At 45.3% G+C, this 14,971-nt stretch overlaps 3 protein-coding genes across 8 annotated transcripts in view; 2 read left to right on the top strand and 1 right to left on the bottom strand.

Annotated features, from left to right (window-relative positions):
- The window catches only part of raph1b (Ras association (RalGDS/AF-6) and pleckstrin homology domains 1b), a 30,442-nt gene extending 22,737 nt beyond the window's left edge, over window positions 1-7,705 (top strand). For all 5 annotated transcript variants that reach the window (XM_061263852.1, XM_061263879.1, XM_061263869.1 and 2 more), the window contains 9 exons: window positions 436-595; window positions 900-1,021; window positions 1,510-1,575; window positions 1,644-1,787; window positions 1,891-2,001; window positions 2,071-2,169; window positions 2,255-2,375; window positions 2,839-2,975; window positions 3,062-7,705. In XM_061263852.1, the coding sequence (XP_061119836.1) occupies window positions 436-595; window positions 900-1,021; window positions 1,510-1,575; window positions 1,644-1,787; window positions 1,891-2,001; window positions 2,071-2,169; window positions 2,255-2,375; window positions 2,839-2,975; window positions 3,062-5,599 (3,498 nt within the window). In that variant the 3' untranslated portion in view covers window positions 5,600-7,705. The remainder of the gene's footprint in view (window positions 1-435; window positions 596-899; window positions 1,022-1,509; window positions 1,576-1,643; window positions 1,788-1,890; window positions 2,002-2,070; window positions 2,170-2,254; window positions 2,376-2,838; window positions 2,976-3,061) is intronic.
- Window positions 7,706-8,017: 312 nt separating this feature from the next.
- alg11 (ALG11 alpha-1,2-mannosyltransferase) lies at window positions 8,018-10,750 on the bottom strand. Its single transcript, XM_061263891.1, has 5 exons — window positions 10,678-10,750; window positions 10,097-10,318; window positions 9,663-10,034; window positions 9,033-9,598; window positions 8,018-8,953 (listed from the first exon to the last, which is right to left on the bottom strand). The coding sequence occupies exons 1-5, from the start codon at window positions 10,710-10,712 to the stop codon at window positions 8,676-8,678; spliced, it is 1,473 nt and encodes a 490-aa protein (XP_061119875.1). The 5' UTR covers window positions 10,713-10,750; the 3' UTR covers window positions 8,018-8,675.
- A 426-nt stretch (window positions 10,751-11,176) lies between these two features.
- Window positions 11,177-14,883, top strand: LOC133142585 (carboxypeptidase B2-like). 2 transcript variants are annotated; one of them, XM_061263899.1, is made up of 11 exons: window positions 11,177-11,327; window positions 11,412-11,487; window positions 11,575-11,699; window positions 12,295-12,403; window positions 12,486-12,587; window positions 12,666-12,767; window positions 12,843-12,953; window positions 13,024-13,114; window positions 13,946-14,148; window positions 14,267-14,351; window positions 14,427-14,883. In XM_061263899.1, the coding sequence occupies exons 1-11, from the start codon at window positions 11,257-11,259 to the stop codon at window positions 14,615-14,617; spliced, it is 1,266 nt and encodes a 421-aa protein (XP_061119883.1). In that variant the 5' UTR covers window positions 11,177-11,256; the 3' UTR covers window positions 14,618-14,883. The 2 variants fall into 2 exon arrangements, with proteins under 2 accessions (XP_061119883.1, XP_061119891.1); XM_061263907.1 differs by having other exon boundaries at window positions 11,188-11,331.
- Window positions 14,884-14,971: the final 88 nt, after the last annotated feature.

Raw genomic sequence — 14,971 nt, 5'->3', positions numbered from 1 at the left:
ACAGTAATGCTCCACTGTTTTACAAATGTTTCACAATTTTGTGCGTCCTTTCAAAAGCTTTCAAAGTAAGGGTCATTACGTTTTTTTGTGGCTTGGCCCGACGTGCTCAACTCCCCATGTACGTCTGCGGCTTTCTTAGTGTTGTCCTTCGTCCAAATTTCTCTTCAACCCAAACATTGGTTGAATGCTGGGATCAGCTCGAGGAAACGTCGAGGGCTTTTACTCAAGCCGCTCACACGCGTGTGCTCGTCACGTTCAAGTCGAGTTTAATCCTCTTCCACTTTTGCTGTGATTTAGATGCAAAACCAGATTACTGGAAGTCGCTCTTTAATGGTCACACTGGGACCCGTTAATACCTCAGCGTTTGCAACTCGCCGGATCCAAAAACTAGGTCGCGTAAAATATGTATTGAGGAACCATCTTTGACCTTCCCAGCTGGTGATCAGGGTGCACATGTCGGACGAGAGTTCCAAAACCATGATGGTGGACGAGAGGCAGACGGTCAGGCAGGTGTTGGACAGTCTGCTGGACAAATCGCACTGTGGCTACAGCCCAGACTGGTCGCTGGTGGAAACCATTACTGAGCTGCAGATGGGTAAGAAGATCCTTTAAGTCGCTCCTTCTCAAATCGTAAGGGGGAGGGGGGCGGGGAATGCTTTTCTCATTTTTACTATTATTTATCATGAATCACGTTTGAGAGTTGCGGAAATGTTCTTCCAAGGAAGGGGCTGGAAGAAAGTCAAGGAGAAGCACTTCCTTCGGTGAATCAAATCAAAATTGTTGAGAATGATTTCGTGCGACTCGTTGCTACTTCCTTTTTTCAAAATGTCCTGTACCCCCATTAAAATGGCCGGCAAAACGAAACCTGCTCAAAACATCTCGTCTTCTCTCTTTGTCAGAACGTATTTTCGAGGATCACGAGAACTTGGTGGAAAATCTCTTGAACTGGACGCGGGACAGTCACAACAAGCTCATGTTCATTGAGCGCATCGAGAAATATGCGCTCTTCAAGAACCCACAGGTATCTGACCTCCATGCAGGCAGGAAGGAGATAGCTTGGATGCTAACTACTCTTGTCAGGCTACACACAGTCAATGCGTACGTAAAGAGCAAACAAGAGCGTGTGTTTGTGCTGGAGAATTAGAAGTAGGTCAAATCTCGAAAGCAAAGCAAATAAATGATTTATTGGAACATGTGAGCTACCTGACTTAAAAGGGAAGTCAAGCCCAGAATTGTCTTTTCAATAATTTGTTGCGTTTGCCTCCACTCGTCGAATCGCATTCCGATGAATACGACTTAAGCAGCAAATTATTTATCCGTTTCGGTTGAGCTACAGAAAACTGCCGAGCCGTAATTAGTCGTGACCTGAGACAAAATGGCTGCCCCGAAATGGATGGTTGATCTTGCGTGTTTAATTCGTATCCCACAAACGAAACATTCATCAGAACATATTATTTATCACAAAGAACAGTTTGAGACTGACTTCCCTCGTCCCCCTTCTCCATCCAGAACTATTTATTGGGCCGTAAGGAGACTTCAGAAATGGCTGACCGGAATAAGGAAGCTTTATTAGAGGTGAGATGAACAACCACACGTTTTCCTTCGAGGGGAATAAACGAGACTTTTTCCACATCCATTTTCAGGAGTGCTTCTGTGGTGGTTCCGTGTCAGTGCCTGAGATTGAAGGTGTGCTGTGGCTGAAGGATGATGGGAAGAAGTCCTGGAAGAAGCGCTACTTTCTCCTCAGGGCTTCTGGAATCTACTATGTCCCCAAAGGCAAAGCTAAGGTTCTCCACTTTTACTTCCTGTGTGGGAGGGACCTCATTGCAATTTCTGTGGAGATTGATTTCAGTTTCCACATCTTATGCACATCATCTCTTTTTCCTGAAGGCATCCCGAGATCTCGTGTGCTTCCTGCAATTGGACCACGTTAACGTCTATTACGGTCAAGACTATCGCAGCAAATATAAAGCGCCGACCGACTACTGCCTGGCTTTGAAGGTAAACTCAATCGTTGTACTTCCCGGTGTGTCTTTTCATCGTTCTTCAACATGTGTTGTCGTCACACAGCATCCACAGATCCAAAAAAAATCGCAGTATATTAAGTATTTGTGCTGCGATGATGTCAGGACCTTGCACCAGTGGGTGAATGGAATTAGAATTGCAAAGGTAAGCCCCGAAACATCAGGTTTCCGTCCAAAACAAATAATTTTTTGGTGTCACAACCTCTCTGGGATTTTTTTTCTGCGTCCAGTATGGGAAACAGCTCTATATGAACTATCAGGAGGCCATGAAAAGAACAGAGGCTGCCTATGATTGGTCCTCTCTATCTACCTCGAGCATCCGATCAGGATCCAGTTCTGCAAGCATACCCGGTAGGTCCTTTTCAATAGGAATCATTTGGATGTTATGTACCGTATGTTCCGGACTATAAGGCGCACCTAAAAACCTAAAATTTTCTCAAAAGTCGACAGTGCGCCTTATAGTCCGGTGCGCCTTATATATGGACCAAATTTTTAAAATTTAAACTGGCCCGAAGCATTGTGTCATGAAATCAATCATAAGTGGCCCGCTGAAGACTATGAATCATGACTCAAAAAGACTATGGATTATTATTTTGTGATTATAAAGTCATTTGTTGCGTCTGAAGTTGAAATAAAAAAGATAAAATGGAGAATGATTTGATTTTGGATTAAAAATCTGACATGATGCATTAATGGTGTTTTAAAATGGGCCATTCATTGAAGGTGCGCCTTATAGTCCGGTGCGCCTTATAGTCCGGAAAATACGGTACTTCAAGTTCAGAATCTATTTCCCCATCCTTATTTGTGCTTCCAGAAACACAATCGAATCATTCAGGCCATTCAGACAGTGGCGTGGACACGGGGTCTGCTCATGGTCGCTCCCAGAGTGTTGTGAGTTCCATCTTCTCAGAGGCATGGAAGAGAGGCACTCAATTAGAGGAAAATACCAAGGTATTTTTATTTATTTTTTTGGTCTATGAGGAGAAATTCCATTTCGGTTGTCGACACATGATAACCGCCTGTTCTGCTTGAAACAGATGCGAATGGAGGCTTCCAGAGGAGCTACGTTGCCACATGCCACCCACAGTCACCGCCACCACAGCCAACATTCAGTCGATCACCCGACCCTGACAACGGCTCCTCCATCTCAACCTCTTCAGCCTCCGGCTCCTCCATCTCAACCTCTTCCGCCTCCGGCTCATCCCCAGCAACAACTTCAGCCACGGACAGTTGAGCAGCACCTGCCCCCGAAGTTACAGTCTCCGCAACCACAGTCACCTCAACGCTTGCAGCAGCAGCAACAACAGGAGCCCCTCACCCTGAGCAGCTCCAGCCAACAGCCGACACACCCTGTGAACAGCTACAGCCAAATGCCTCCACCGCCATCACTACAAGAGCAGCAGACGCACACAAACTACAATCAGCCGCTACACAAAGTAAGCAACTACAATGTTGCGCCGTCCCAACAGCCACCACACAGCTATGTGTGTCCCCCACAGCAACAGACAGCACCTCCACCACCACCACCACCACCACCGCCGCCTCCTCCTCCACCTCCACCACCCCCAGTCCAAACCATGTCACACTACTCTCCAGCCCTCAACATGTACAAGTTCAGTACAATAACCAGGCTGCAGAACCAGAACCAGGCTAGCAGTCACCACAGGATGCAACCTCCCCCATCGCAGACAGCGCCCACCGCAAAAGTGCACATCAAACCAAATGTCAATCACATTGCAGCAAGGACTAATGTCCCGCCCCCTCCTCCTCCTCCACCGCCACCGTCTATGCCGACCCCCGGCTCCGCCATGGCTGCGCTGAAGTTCGGCCCTCCGAGTCCAAACGCCCTGGCTGCCTTCATGGGTCCGCAGAGCAATGGGGTAGCATTCCCACCCCCTCCTCCCCCGCCCCCATCGACGGCAGGTCCCATCAGCCAGTCGACGTATCCGATCATTCTCAAGCATACGCTGAAAGGAAGGTTTCCCAGCCCACCACGAGATCTCCTGCCTGCAAACGGAGACGTTGAAGACTCCCCACTTCCTGCTCCTAATCCATCACCGCCGCCGCCTCCACCACCACCTCCTCCACCACCACCACCCCCTCCTCCCCAGCAGCTTCCGGCGGCAGCGGCGGCGGCCCAGTTCCCACCACCTCCACCAGCGGCAGCACCCAAATCCTTCAGCCCAGGATTTGTTCCTCATACTCCCCCCAAACCTGTGTCACCTGTCTCACCATTCCCACCAGCCCCGCCACCATCCACCTTGGGCGGGCTACCACCGCCGCCGCCCCCTCCTCCACCCGCACCCCTCAAGAAGCAGTTCAGCCTCCAGACAAGCTACACCTCCAGCCAGCCTCCGCCGACTCTTCCCAAGCAGCACAGTCTGTCGAAGCCTCCTCCTGTTTCCACGGGAACCCCCCCAGTCTCGTCTTTGGTCAAACAGCTGGCAAGTCAGTTTCCGGGGGCTTCCAACCAAGTCGCCAATCACACGGAGAACACCAAAGTTCCCGTCTCCCCGCCTGCGGTCAAGTCCAAACCAAGATGGCAGCCTGTCGGCAGTCAGCAGCCGCAGTCGTCAGAGTTCCCACCCCCTCCGGACATTGTCAACAGTAGCGGTTTCCCAGCTCCGCCGTTAGCGCCACCCTTGGCCCCTGCCTCTTGTCCGACCCCACCACCCCCGCCGCTTCCTTCTGGGAACATGGGGTCACCTGCGAGGACGTCACCCTCCTGTCTAGGAGGTAAACAACCTCCTCCGACCCCCCAGAGAAACTCCAGCATCAGATCTGACTCGTCTGCGTCCTACGAAGAATCCAGGAGGAACCTCCTCAGTAAGTTTGCCCCGCAGAGCAACACGACTTCATCCTCCCTATCTTGCGCAACTGGCTCTCCGTCAAAGGATCCCTCAGGGGGACCCCGTGCACCACCAAAACCCGGCAAGCTCAACCTGGCCAACCTGCCCTTGGCTCTTCAGGCCAAAGTCAGCCAAGCCAAGCAATCCGGCAACGACTTCCCCTCTCCGCCATCCGAGTGTGTCAACTTCCCTCCTCCGCCGCCACCGTCCGAGCTATTCCCACCTCCTCCTGGGAGTGATTCTCATGGTAGTGGACCTCCAAGAGTAGCTGTGGTGAACCCCCAGCCTCAAGCCCCTCCTCCTCCCCCTCCCCCACCAGTCTCTAATATGAACAACTCCACTTGGGGTAAGAGCTCCCTGAAAAAGACTCCTCCGCCGACATTTGTGCGCCGTAGCAACACCACACCAGAACCCCCACCGCTGTCACCACCTCCCCCCACCTCACCTAAGGGCAGCTCGGGCCAGCCCAACTTCCTTGCCGATCTAAACCGGACCCTCAAGCGAAAATCCGTGGGGAGGCAAGGCAAAACGGACCCTGCTGGGACGATGGATGACATGGCGCTGCCGCCGCCGCCTCCCCCCGAGCTGCTCCTCGAACAGGAAAAGCAAAGCAACGGAGGAAACGACGGCTACATGTCCGGGAACATCTCAGGCTATGCAACGCTCCGACGAGGACCCCCACCCGCACCGCCAAAACGGGGCGATGCCACCAAGCTTACTGGCTAGTGATGTAAAAGGTTTTAAAATTGCTATCGTACTGTATATACCAAAAGTATTTCTGAATTTGGTTTTTCAAATGCTCAGGATTCTACTTCTCAACGTTTGGACTCAGCATGTACTTTTGAATTTACCGCTAAGTCAAACTTTGCGCTCCTACCCCTTCCGTTCCTTTTTTTTTTCTGCTTACGCCTGTGTGATTTATGTGCTCACTGAGCCCGCAGATATGATTGTATCATAAAATTTGGGGGATTATTCGAATATCTCGGAACTCAGTATCGGGTTTGCCGGGGTAATTTGCGCTATTTTTACAGGGTATTACATGACCAGGCAATCATGTAAATACACTGTTCAAAAAATAACTTTCTGGACATTTGAATCATGTAAATAGTTTAAAAAAAAATAAAAATAATGCCCAACATTTTACCGTTTTTTTTTCATGTATAATGCGCAAAATTTAACAAATTTATTGTCCTAAAATCTGGGGTGTGCATTATACATGGGTACAAAAAAAATGTTTTTGTTTTTTTTTTAAATCCGGATATGATATGGAGGCCGCCATTACAGATGCGCTTTCTTCTCTGCTGTTCACTTCAAACCCGCTCCATACGAACACAATGCTCTCGTATCAGACGCTTGCTCGATCACCTGCTCGTTTGCTGTGACAATGTACCCTACACAAATCCGAAACATTTCTTCGCTATCGAGTTTGCTAGCGCATGCGCAGTGATACTAACCGGCAGAATAACATCCGGTTGTTCCCAAAGATGATCTTTTTTTCTGAAATAATTTTACGTTTACAGACTTAAGTAGGAGTCAAAATTTGGGTGCGTATTATACATGGGTACAGGCTTTTTTCCAGCATCAACATGCCATTTTTAGGGTGCGTATTATACATGGGGGCGCATTATACATGGAAAAAAACGGTAAGATAAAATCATATCTGCATACTCACACAGGCGCAAGCACAAAAATCCTGGAAAACCCAAATAAATCTTGTACATTGAGCATTTGAACTATATTACAAATGAATTTGGTGAACAGGATAAAATTCAGGTTGGACCCAAACCAAATCTTCTGTTGCTGCGTATTGCAAAAGGCAAAAAAAAAAAAAAAAAAGACCTTCTTGTAAATGCATTTGTGTGATTGAGTGTCATACAAACATGCATTGAGCGATAAGTTCCATGCATGAGTAAGATACGCCCATGTTTGCTTTTGTGACAAATTATTTAAATGATTAATTGAAGTCTTTTTTTTAATTTTGGATCAACGGAGGTCTGGTCAGATGTGATTACGGAATGTATATCAGAAGTTACAAATCAACAACATACAAATCGGCTAAAACATAATGTGGTGTCTTATTATTATTCCCGTGACAAAAGCAAAGAAGGAGGCCTTATTCTTTAAGTCTTGCACAGTGTGTGTGGGGGCGGGGTCTAAATGCTCAACAGACTGGAGTAAAATACTTTCCATGGACTTGTCAAGAAAATTGGAGGGCAATTGTTGTGGAGTGAACCCCCCCCCCATATTTCTTAATCCGTTTGTATAGTTGCTGCAGCAGCTGCTTCCATGCTGCCCCCCCCCCCCCCCCCCATCCATGTCACATCATAACAATCCAGGAAGCAGGCTGGATTCATAAACTTCCCAGGATACTTACTGTACAGTACATCGATTCATGTGACGAGGACTTGAAGGTTGCTCTCATATTGTTGGGTATTTTGTGTTGGCAAGTTTTCAACCTAACTGCTTGCAGCAGTGCCTTCATTTTCCATCAAGAGTTCCATCCCTAGTAAAGATGAAATATTGGAATTTGTTGAAGGGATTCTAAAGACTAATGGAAACTATTACATTCATGTGGTTGGGCTCGTTGAAAACCACAACAACCTTCGTGACTGACTCCATACATGCTACACCTTTATTCTAACCAACATGGTTGTGGTGTATTTCCTTTTTTTTTTTTTTTTTTTTTTAATATCTCAGTCCCTATCAGGACATTTGCTACAGTTCTGTGTGTAAGTTATTGACGTACTGATGTGAGGCCTAAATGGTTGCAAATTGATTAAATGTGTCTTTGCTTATAAATGGAAATTCACAATATAAATATTCCAACCAGAATTTGTCCCGAATTTGTTCAACCTGGGTTCCTGAACAATCTGATTATTCCATATTATGGCTTGGAAGTGCTTTTTCACCACAAAGGTCAATGCCCAGTGTTTACGAAAAGCTTGATCCAGGCCATAGTTCAATTCAACTTAGAAAATATTTCTCTCAGCTATTACATTTGTATGTTTTTGAGTAGAATTGAGTTCAGCCTCTTTGCAACTCCTCTGGCACCGCTCGCAACTCTTCAACCTTTGTTCCGGTATTATTGATTGTGCCGATTCAACTAAGCATGCAGAACATTTTGTTTCCATAGGTGAACCTCACTTCATTTGGACAAAGTTTATTCAACATCCTGATTCATATTTTTGGACTAAAGTCACCAATTTTCAACACCATCAGTCAGAATATTCTTTAAACCCGAATGTTTGTGTGCAATTCCAGTCGAAACTAATCATTATTGATCACTTGATCTGAAAAGAACTGCATAAATCATGCGTCCTTGGCAAAGTACTCAGTCCAACCGTGTATTTGTTTACAAAATATTAGTCCCCCTTTGGTTTATTCCGCATTCAAGTTGCAAACAGGCCCTGAAGTTTACAATTGGCCACCTTGATTTAAGATGGTCCCAGCATCCGTCATTTTCTGGTTCCGAATGAAGTGCAATAGTTTGCAAATACCAATACATGGTCACATGATACAAGACACTCATAACAGTTTTCCTTATTTCTTTTTTTTACATAATATTCATGTACAATGTCTTTTTTTTATGTAAATAGTTCATTTAAGTGTGACTTTATGCATTGGCATTGTTAAGTGATAGACAATGGTACGGTCCAACTCAATTGCCAGAGAAACACTCGTAAAAAGATGTTCTAAGAAGTGTTGGAATGGACTGTAAATGTCTCCCGAGTGCAAAATTGAAGGGTCCAGTCACAGATGGCATATAGAATGTACACATGTAAACACGCGGTACTTCTCATCGTTAAAGTGTCCCCATAAGAGGTTCTAAAACACCCAGGAGAGACACTTCAAACTCCTGATCTGAGAAGCGAGCAACCGACTGTCGGGCGTTGCGGCGTATCTGCAGGCGGTCCGCCGGCGCCATGTTTAAGATCTCCTCCATGGCCTTAGCGTAGCTGTCCTCGTCGTCGGCGAGGAAGCCCGTCTGGCCTCCCTCGAAAGGCACCACGATGTCCAGCTTGGGCCCGCCCGACTTGTGGGCGAGGATCACTTTGCCTGCTGCCATGCACTCCACAACACCTGGAAGTGAGGAGAAGGGATGACGGAGCGGTCGACACATGGAACCGACAAGCAAGCGGGTCAGTGACGCCCAATTTACCGATCCCAAAGTGCTCGTTCCACATGGTGTGCAGTCCAATAGTGGCGCTGCCCAACTCTTGTTTTAACTCTGCAAAGGGGATGTTGAGTTTAAACTCCACCCTGTCGCCCACGCCGAGCTCTTGGCACAGCCCCCGCAGCGTCAGTACCCTATCCTCGTCCTCCTGATTCCGGCATCCTCCGATCAGGATCAGCTTCAGGGTCTCCCTGCCTTCGCCGGCCTCCCTCCGCCGATCCAGCACCTTCTTGAAAGCTCTGATCTGCAGACGGTGGTCCTTCTCAGGGCGGAATTGCCCGATGGAGACGACGGAGTGGCATTTTTTCTCTTGGTCCTCTTCAAGCGGGACGTCCAGGAACGCGCTGACGTCGCAGGGTGGGTAGACCACGCTGGTACGGTTGGAAGCGTGCCACAGTGACAGGATGTGCTCAAGCGTCCAGGAGGAGTTGACCATGACCAGGTCGCCGCAGGAGCCGGCCATGCCGTAGAGCACGGCAAACAGGCAGTAGTAAAGCACCTTGAACATGCTCAGGAACATACTGTCCGAAATGTAATCAGGATTGTTGAACCTAAGACGAGAATAGTTCATAATTAGGGTCACGGGGTCATCGGTATTACGCTCACAAAACATACCTGGGGTTCCTTTCTCTTACCACCGACAGCATGTCGGTGCTGATGGTGGGGTAGTGCACGTACGCACATACGCGGCATCCTCCCAGGTAACGGAAAAGCGGCAAGGTGAAAGCGTATCCCATTGAGTCGATGTATAAGTCCGGGACAAATTCTGTAAGCGCCTCCCATCCCAAAAAGATGGAGCCCATGCTTTGCCCGAGCAGGGTGAAGTGAGGAAACAGACTGGGCTCCACGAGAAGTCTCAGCCTCAGGAACACAAAGTGAACGGGCCGCGGAAGCACGACGTTGAATCGGCGCCGAGCTCTATCCACGATCTCGTTGGCCGACACGTCCAGGTCGCCGGTGTAGACCACGACGTCCACGTCCGGGTAACTGTAACGGAATGTTGTTAATTTGAGTCTGGAAATAAATTGGGCGTAATCCGTGGAGCGCACCTTCGTTGCAGAGCCCTGATTGCACACCAGAGCACCCTCTCCCCCCCACCGCCAGCGTTGCAATAGGGGTGGAAGAACCCCACGGCGGGACGTCCGGTCCGGGCATGTCGAGCGCTCCTTTTGCCTTTCAGCCACAGACGTACTGCCAGCAGCAGCAGGACCAGCACGGCAAGCAGGAGCAAACACACAAAAAGCAAGTGGAACAGCACCTGCCACAGGAAACTTACACACAACAGTCCATCATAAACACACGGGTCATTGTGGTGGGGACATTGGATCACAATGAGGTCTGGATTTAAAATGTTGCCTCTGTCAACTGATTATTTTGTGTCATTTGTGAGTATATGTGCAGGCAAATCAAATAGCAAGTATGTGAATACAATGAGAACTATCAATGTTATTACTATTGCGTTACGTTGTCGTCATATGTACGCAACTCCAATTACAGACAAACTCTATGTACACAGATTAGCTTGCCTTTTACATATAAAATAAAATAAAAATAGTCCGAAATCCCAACGGTTTCTACAGTCTGTTACGATTTTTACATGGAAAGACGTGTTTTAGAGAGTGACTGGTACCTTAGACATAGTACGAGCTCGTCGTGTGCCGACATGTTGCCAACTGAAAACACGAAAGTGCAGGCGTCACCTTTCAACCCTGCCCACTTTTTAAGTGTGGCTTCGTTTTGATAGCGCCCTCTTTAGGTGAGGGTGTGTAACTACATCGCAATTCTTTTCTTTTTCTTTTTCTTTTTCTTTTAATTGTGCTTGCTATTTTATGTGTACGACGACCTTGAGTGGCCTGAAAGGCGCCTTATAAATAAAAATTATTATTATTATTAAAAAATAGATAATCTTTCATTGTACACTTTTATTTATTTATTTATTTATTGAATTAGTTGTGTACTTTTATACTGTATTTGCATTTTACTTCTATCCTTAATGTCTAAATGTTTGACTTATACATTTTAAATACCTGCTTAGAGCAGGATTTTACCCGTTTCCTCGTAGCTTTTACAGACTGATCTATGCCCCCCGGCTCTCTGGGGAAAGAAAAAAAAAAAGCCAAAGTTTAACTTCTAAATAAACACTTAAATCAATAACACCTCCCTAAACTCACAGTCTGAGCGAGCGTCTGTCATTTTCACCCTTTCCATCATGAAGACACTTGTCATTTGGATTGTTTTAATGGCCCAACTTCCCAAGATGGGATACTCCACTGAAACACAGTAAGTTACACTTTTTGTGTCTGATGAAGGCCCGAAGAAAAATAATATCAATCTAATTATTTGTATTCCTCTTTTTTTTGGTAGCGACCAAATTCTGTCAATGACACCAACAACACCAGAACAAGTGGGCATTGTGAAGAATATCTCCAGTCAATATGAGGTAGAATAGAGTGGCGGGCGGGCGGGCAGGCATTTTGCTTTGTTTTTCTTTCTGCTCTTGCATTGTGTCCGTGCGACATGTCCACAGACTGCATTGTGGCAGCCGGTCCATCCTCAGTATATCAAAGAAGAAACTCAAGTTCACCTCTTTGTACCTGCAAACAGCTCAGCCACGGTCAAGGACTTGCTGCAGCGATATGATATAACGCATGAGTATGTTACTTGTCTTCACACATACACACAGTTTTTTAACGATCATTTTGATGTCGTAGTTCCATCCATTTGAATGAACTGTTAATTCTGTGTGCGGAATTACGAAATGTGTGTATATATATTATTTATATATACACAGACCGTATCTTCCGGACTATAAGGCGCACCTAAAAACCTAAAATTTTCTCAAAAGCCGACAGTCGCCTTATAGTCCCGTGCGCCTTATATATGGACCAAATTCCTGAATTGAAACTGGCCCGAAGCATTGTGTCATGAAATCAATCATAAGTGGCCCCCTGAAGACTATGAATCATGAATCAAAAAGACTATGGATCATTATTTTGTGATTATAAAGTCATTTGTTACGTCTGAAGTTGAAATAAAGAAGATAAAATGGAGAATGATTTGATTTGGATTTAAAATCTGACATGATGCATTAATGGTGCGCCTTATAGTCCGGTGCGCCTTATAGTCCGGAAAATACAGTATATATATTTATTTTTTATAACAAGTGGTCCAATGACCAAGTTATATATGTATGTTGGGGTATTTCAGTGGAGGGAAACGTTTATAAAGCTTTTGTGTGTTTTTTTAGAGTGTTACTGGACAACACCAACGAGCTGATTGAAATGCAGACGAGGAACGATTCGGCGGACCCAAGAAGCAGCACAAGTTTCTATGAACAATATCATAGCCTGGAGGATGTATATGCCTTCCATCATACGCTGGATTCTGTCATTATGCAGAGATGACCTGCTAGTTTTTTTGTTGTGGTCTCCTCTTCAGATCTATTATTGGATCAACAGGACTGCTCAGGACAACCCAAACACCATCGAAACCATTCTTCTGGGTTCTTCATTTGAGAAGCGACCGCTCTATGCTCTGAAGGTCTGCACGTTCATCCATCTCCGACTACAAAAAAAATCACAAACACTGCCTTAGGAATATTTGGGGAACTGCTCACAGGTGTCGTTTAACAGAGAGAATAAGAAAGCCTTGTGGATTGACTGTGGGATCCACGCCAGAGAATGGATCTCTCCTGCTTTCTGCTTGTGGTTTGTACAATATGTGAGTAGATCTGCTAGTAGATGTTTTGTGGGTTTGCACACAAATAGTTTGGCTGAAATATTTTCCTCTCTGCAGTCCTTAGCGTTTTACAAGCAAAACCGAGACATAACTGACATTTTAGACAACATGGACGTTTACGTCCTACCCGTGATGAATCCTGACGGGTACCAATACACATGGACTACGGTAAAAAATGCATTTGGCAGAAGTGCACATTCATGTGTGATTTAACTTTGTATATATTTACGTGTCTCAGGACCGGATGTGGAGGAAGAGCCGGTCAGTCACCACAAGCAGCTTCTGCGCTGGTGTTGATCTAAACAGGAACTTTGACGCAAACTGGTGCAGTAAGTCTCTCTCATATGTGGACAAAATTGTGTGGACACTTCCCATAAAAAGAGAAAAACCCATCACCTGTGGAATAATAATAATAATGATCATGATAGTAATGATACTACTACCGTATTTTCCGGACTATAAGGCGCACCTAAAAACCTAAAATTTTCTCAAAAGTCGACAGTGCGCCTTATAGTCCAGTGCGCCTTATATATGGACCAAATTCCTAAATTTAAACTGGCCCAAAGCATTGTGTCATGAAATCAATCATAAGTGGCCCGCTGAAGACTATGAATCATGAATCAAAAAGACTATGGATCATTATTTTGTGATTATAAAGTCATTTGTTGCGTCTGAAGTTGAAATAAAAAAGATCAAATGGAGAATGATTTGATTTGGATTCATAATCTGACATGATGCATTAATGGTGCGCCTTATAGTCCGGTGCGCCTTATATAAGGACAAAGTTTTAAAATGGGCCATTCATTGAAGGTGCGCCTTATAGTCCGGTGCGCCTTATAGTCCGGAAAATACGGTTCTACTAATAATAATAATAATGCTAATGATAATATTAATAATTAAATTAATAATAATAATGATAGTGATAATAATAATAGCCTAGACTGGGCAAAAATGGATGTTACCCTCAGCTAATATTTTGTTGTAGAACCATTTCAAGCCAGCAATTTTGCAAGTCTTCATTTTTCTTCATTTTTAAGACAGGCCTGTCTTTGTATGTTTTGTATTTATTGAATGGAAGGGTAGCAAAAATGTTGTCTACGTGTACAGTATTTTGAAATGCTTTGAATTCGCTGCTATTCGAAATCTGTGTTGACCACCAGCGGAGGGAGCCTCCAAAGATCCCTGCAGTGAGATCTACTGTGGCGCCTTCCCTGAATCAGAACCCGAATCGGAGGCCGTAGCCAACTTCCTACGCAGTAAGAAGGAAACCATCCAGCTTTACCTCAGCATCCATGCCTACTCTCAGATGCTGCTCTTCCCATACTCCTGCACCTTGGATGAGGCACAGAACCACAATGAGCTGGTAAGAACTTCCTCCCAGCCCTAGAAAGTGGTGCTGTTTTATCAAAGGATGCTTTTATAATGAAAACACACAAGCATCTTTTTTTCCCCCTATTGTGGATGTCAAACTCTTATTTAAGCTTCAGATGGTCCAAGAAGCTTCACGAAATATCAGACGATATTACAGAAACACCTACAAATATGGTGCAGGAGCACAGACCATATGTGAGTGAGTTATTTTACCTTCAAGTTGATTTGATCCATTCACAGTTCTGATGCGTTCCTCCAACTGATCCACAGACCTGGCTCCGGGTGGCTCTGATGACTGGGCGTACAATCTTGGCATAAAATACTCATTCACATTTGAGCTCCAGGACCGTGGACGTTATGGTTTTTTCCTACCACCGTCTCACATTTCCCAGGCGTGCAATGAAGGCCTCCTTGCCCTGAAGACCATTGCTCAAAGGGTCATAGAAAAAACACAAGCTTGAAGAAATCCTTCTTCAACGGTTTGAGTAGCAGTCCCAAAAGGATTTGGTTCAAACCTGGAAATGACTGTTGCTGAATGTCATCAAGGCCGACCATAAATTCAAACGCAATAAAAGAAAACAATCATTTTTACTGTAAACGCAATTTGTTTTGTTATGTTTTGTTTTAATTTAAGTGTAAATGTACATTAATGTATTCAATAAAATGAAAAAATATATATCAAACAAATAAATAAAAATGATGATGAGCAGAATTATCCGAAACAAGGTAGAAGATGTTATTTAAATAAAGTTGAATAATTTAATGAGAAATTGTCATTATAATGTATCACATTTTAGTGTTATGTTCAAAGGTTG

This window comes from Syngnathus typhle, linkage group LG2, assembly GCF_033458585.1.
Source record: "Syngnathus typhle isolate RoL2023-S1 ecotype Sweden linkage group LG2, RoL_Styp_1.0, whole genome shotgun sequence".
Lineage (NCBI taxonomy): Eukaryota > Metazoa > Chordata > Actinopteri > Syngnathiformes > Syngnathidae > Syngnathus > Syngnathus typhle.
Note: the sequence above shows the minus strand (reverse complement) of the source record. Positions and strands in the feature narration are given on the sequence as shown.

Excerpts from the sequence above, each read along its gene's own strand:
- LOC133142585 (XM_061263899.1), top strand. The coding sequence starts at position 11,257 with ATGAAGACACTTGTCATTTGGATTGTTTTAATGGCCCAACTTCCCAAG. Across the intron at positions 11,328-11,411 it reads GGATACTCCACTGAAACACA|CGACCAAATTCTGTCAATGA; the intron begins GTAAGTTACACT and ends TTTTTTTGGTAG. Across the intron at positions 14,149-14,266 it reads CACAGAACCACAATGAGCTG|CTTCAGATGGTCCAAGAAGC; the intron begins GTAAGAACTTCC and ends CTCTTATTTAAG.
- alg11 (XM_061263891.1), bottom strand. The coding sequence starts at position 10,712 with ATGTCGGCACACGACGAGCTCGTACTATGTCTAAG. Across the intron at positions 10,035-10,096 it reads ATCAGGGCTCTGCAACGAAG|TTACCCGGACGTGGACGTCG; the intron begins GTGCGCTCCACG and ends ATTCCGTTACAG. Across the intron at positions 9,599-9,662 it reads GTAAGAGAAAGGAACCCCAG|GTTCAACAATCCTGATTACA; the intron begins GTATGTTTTGTG and ends TTCTCGTCTTAG.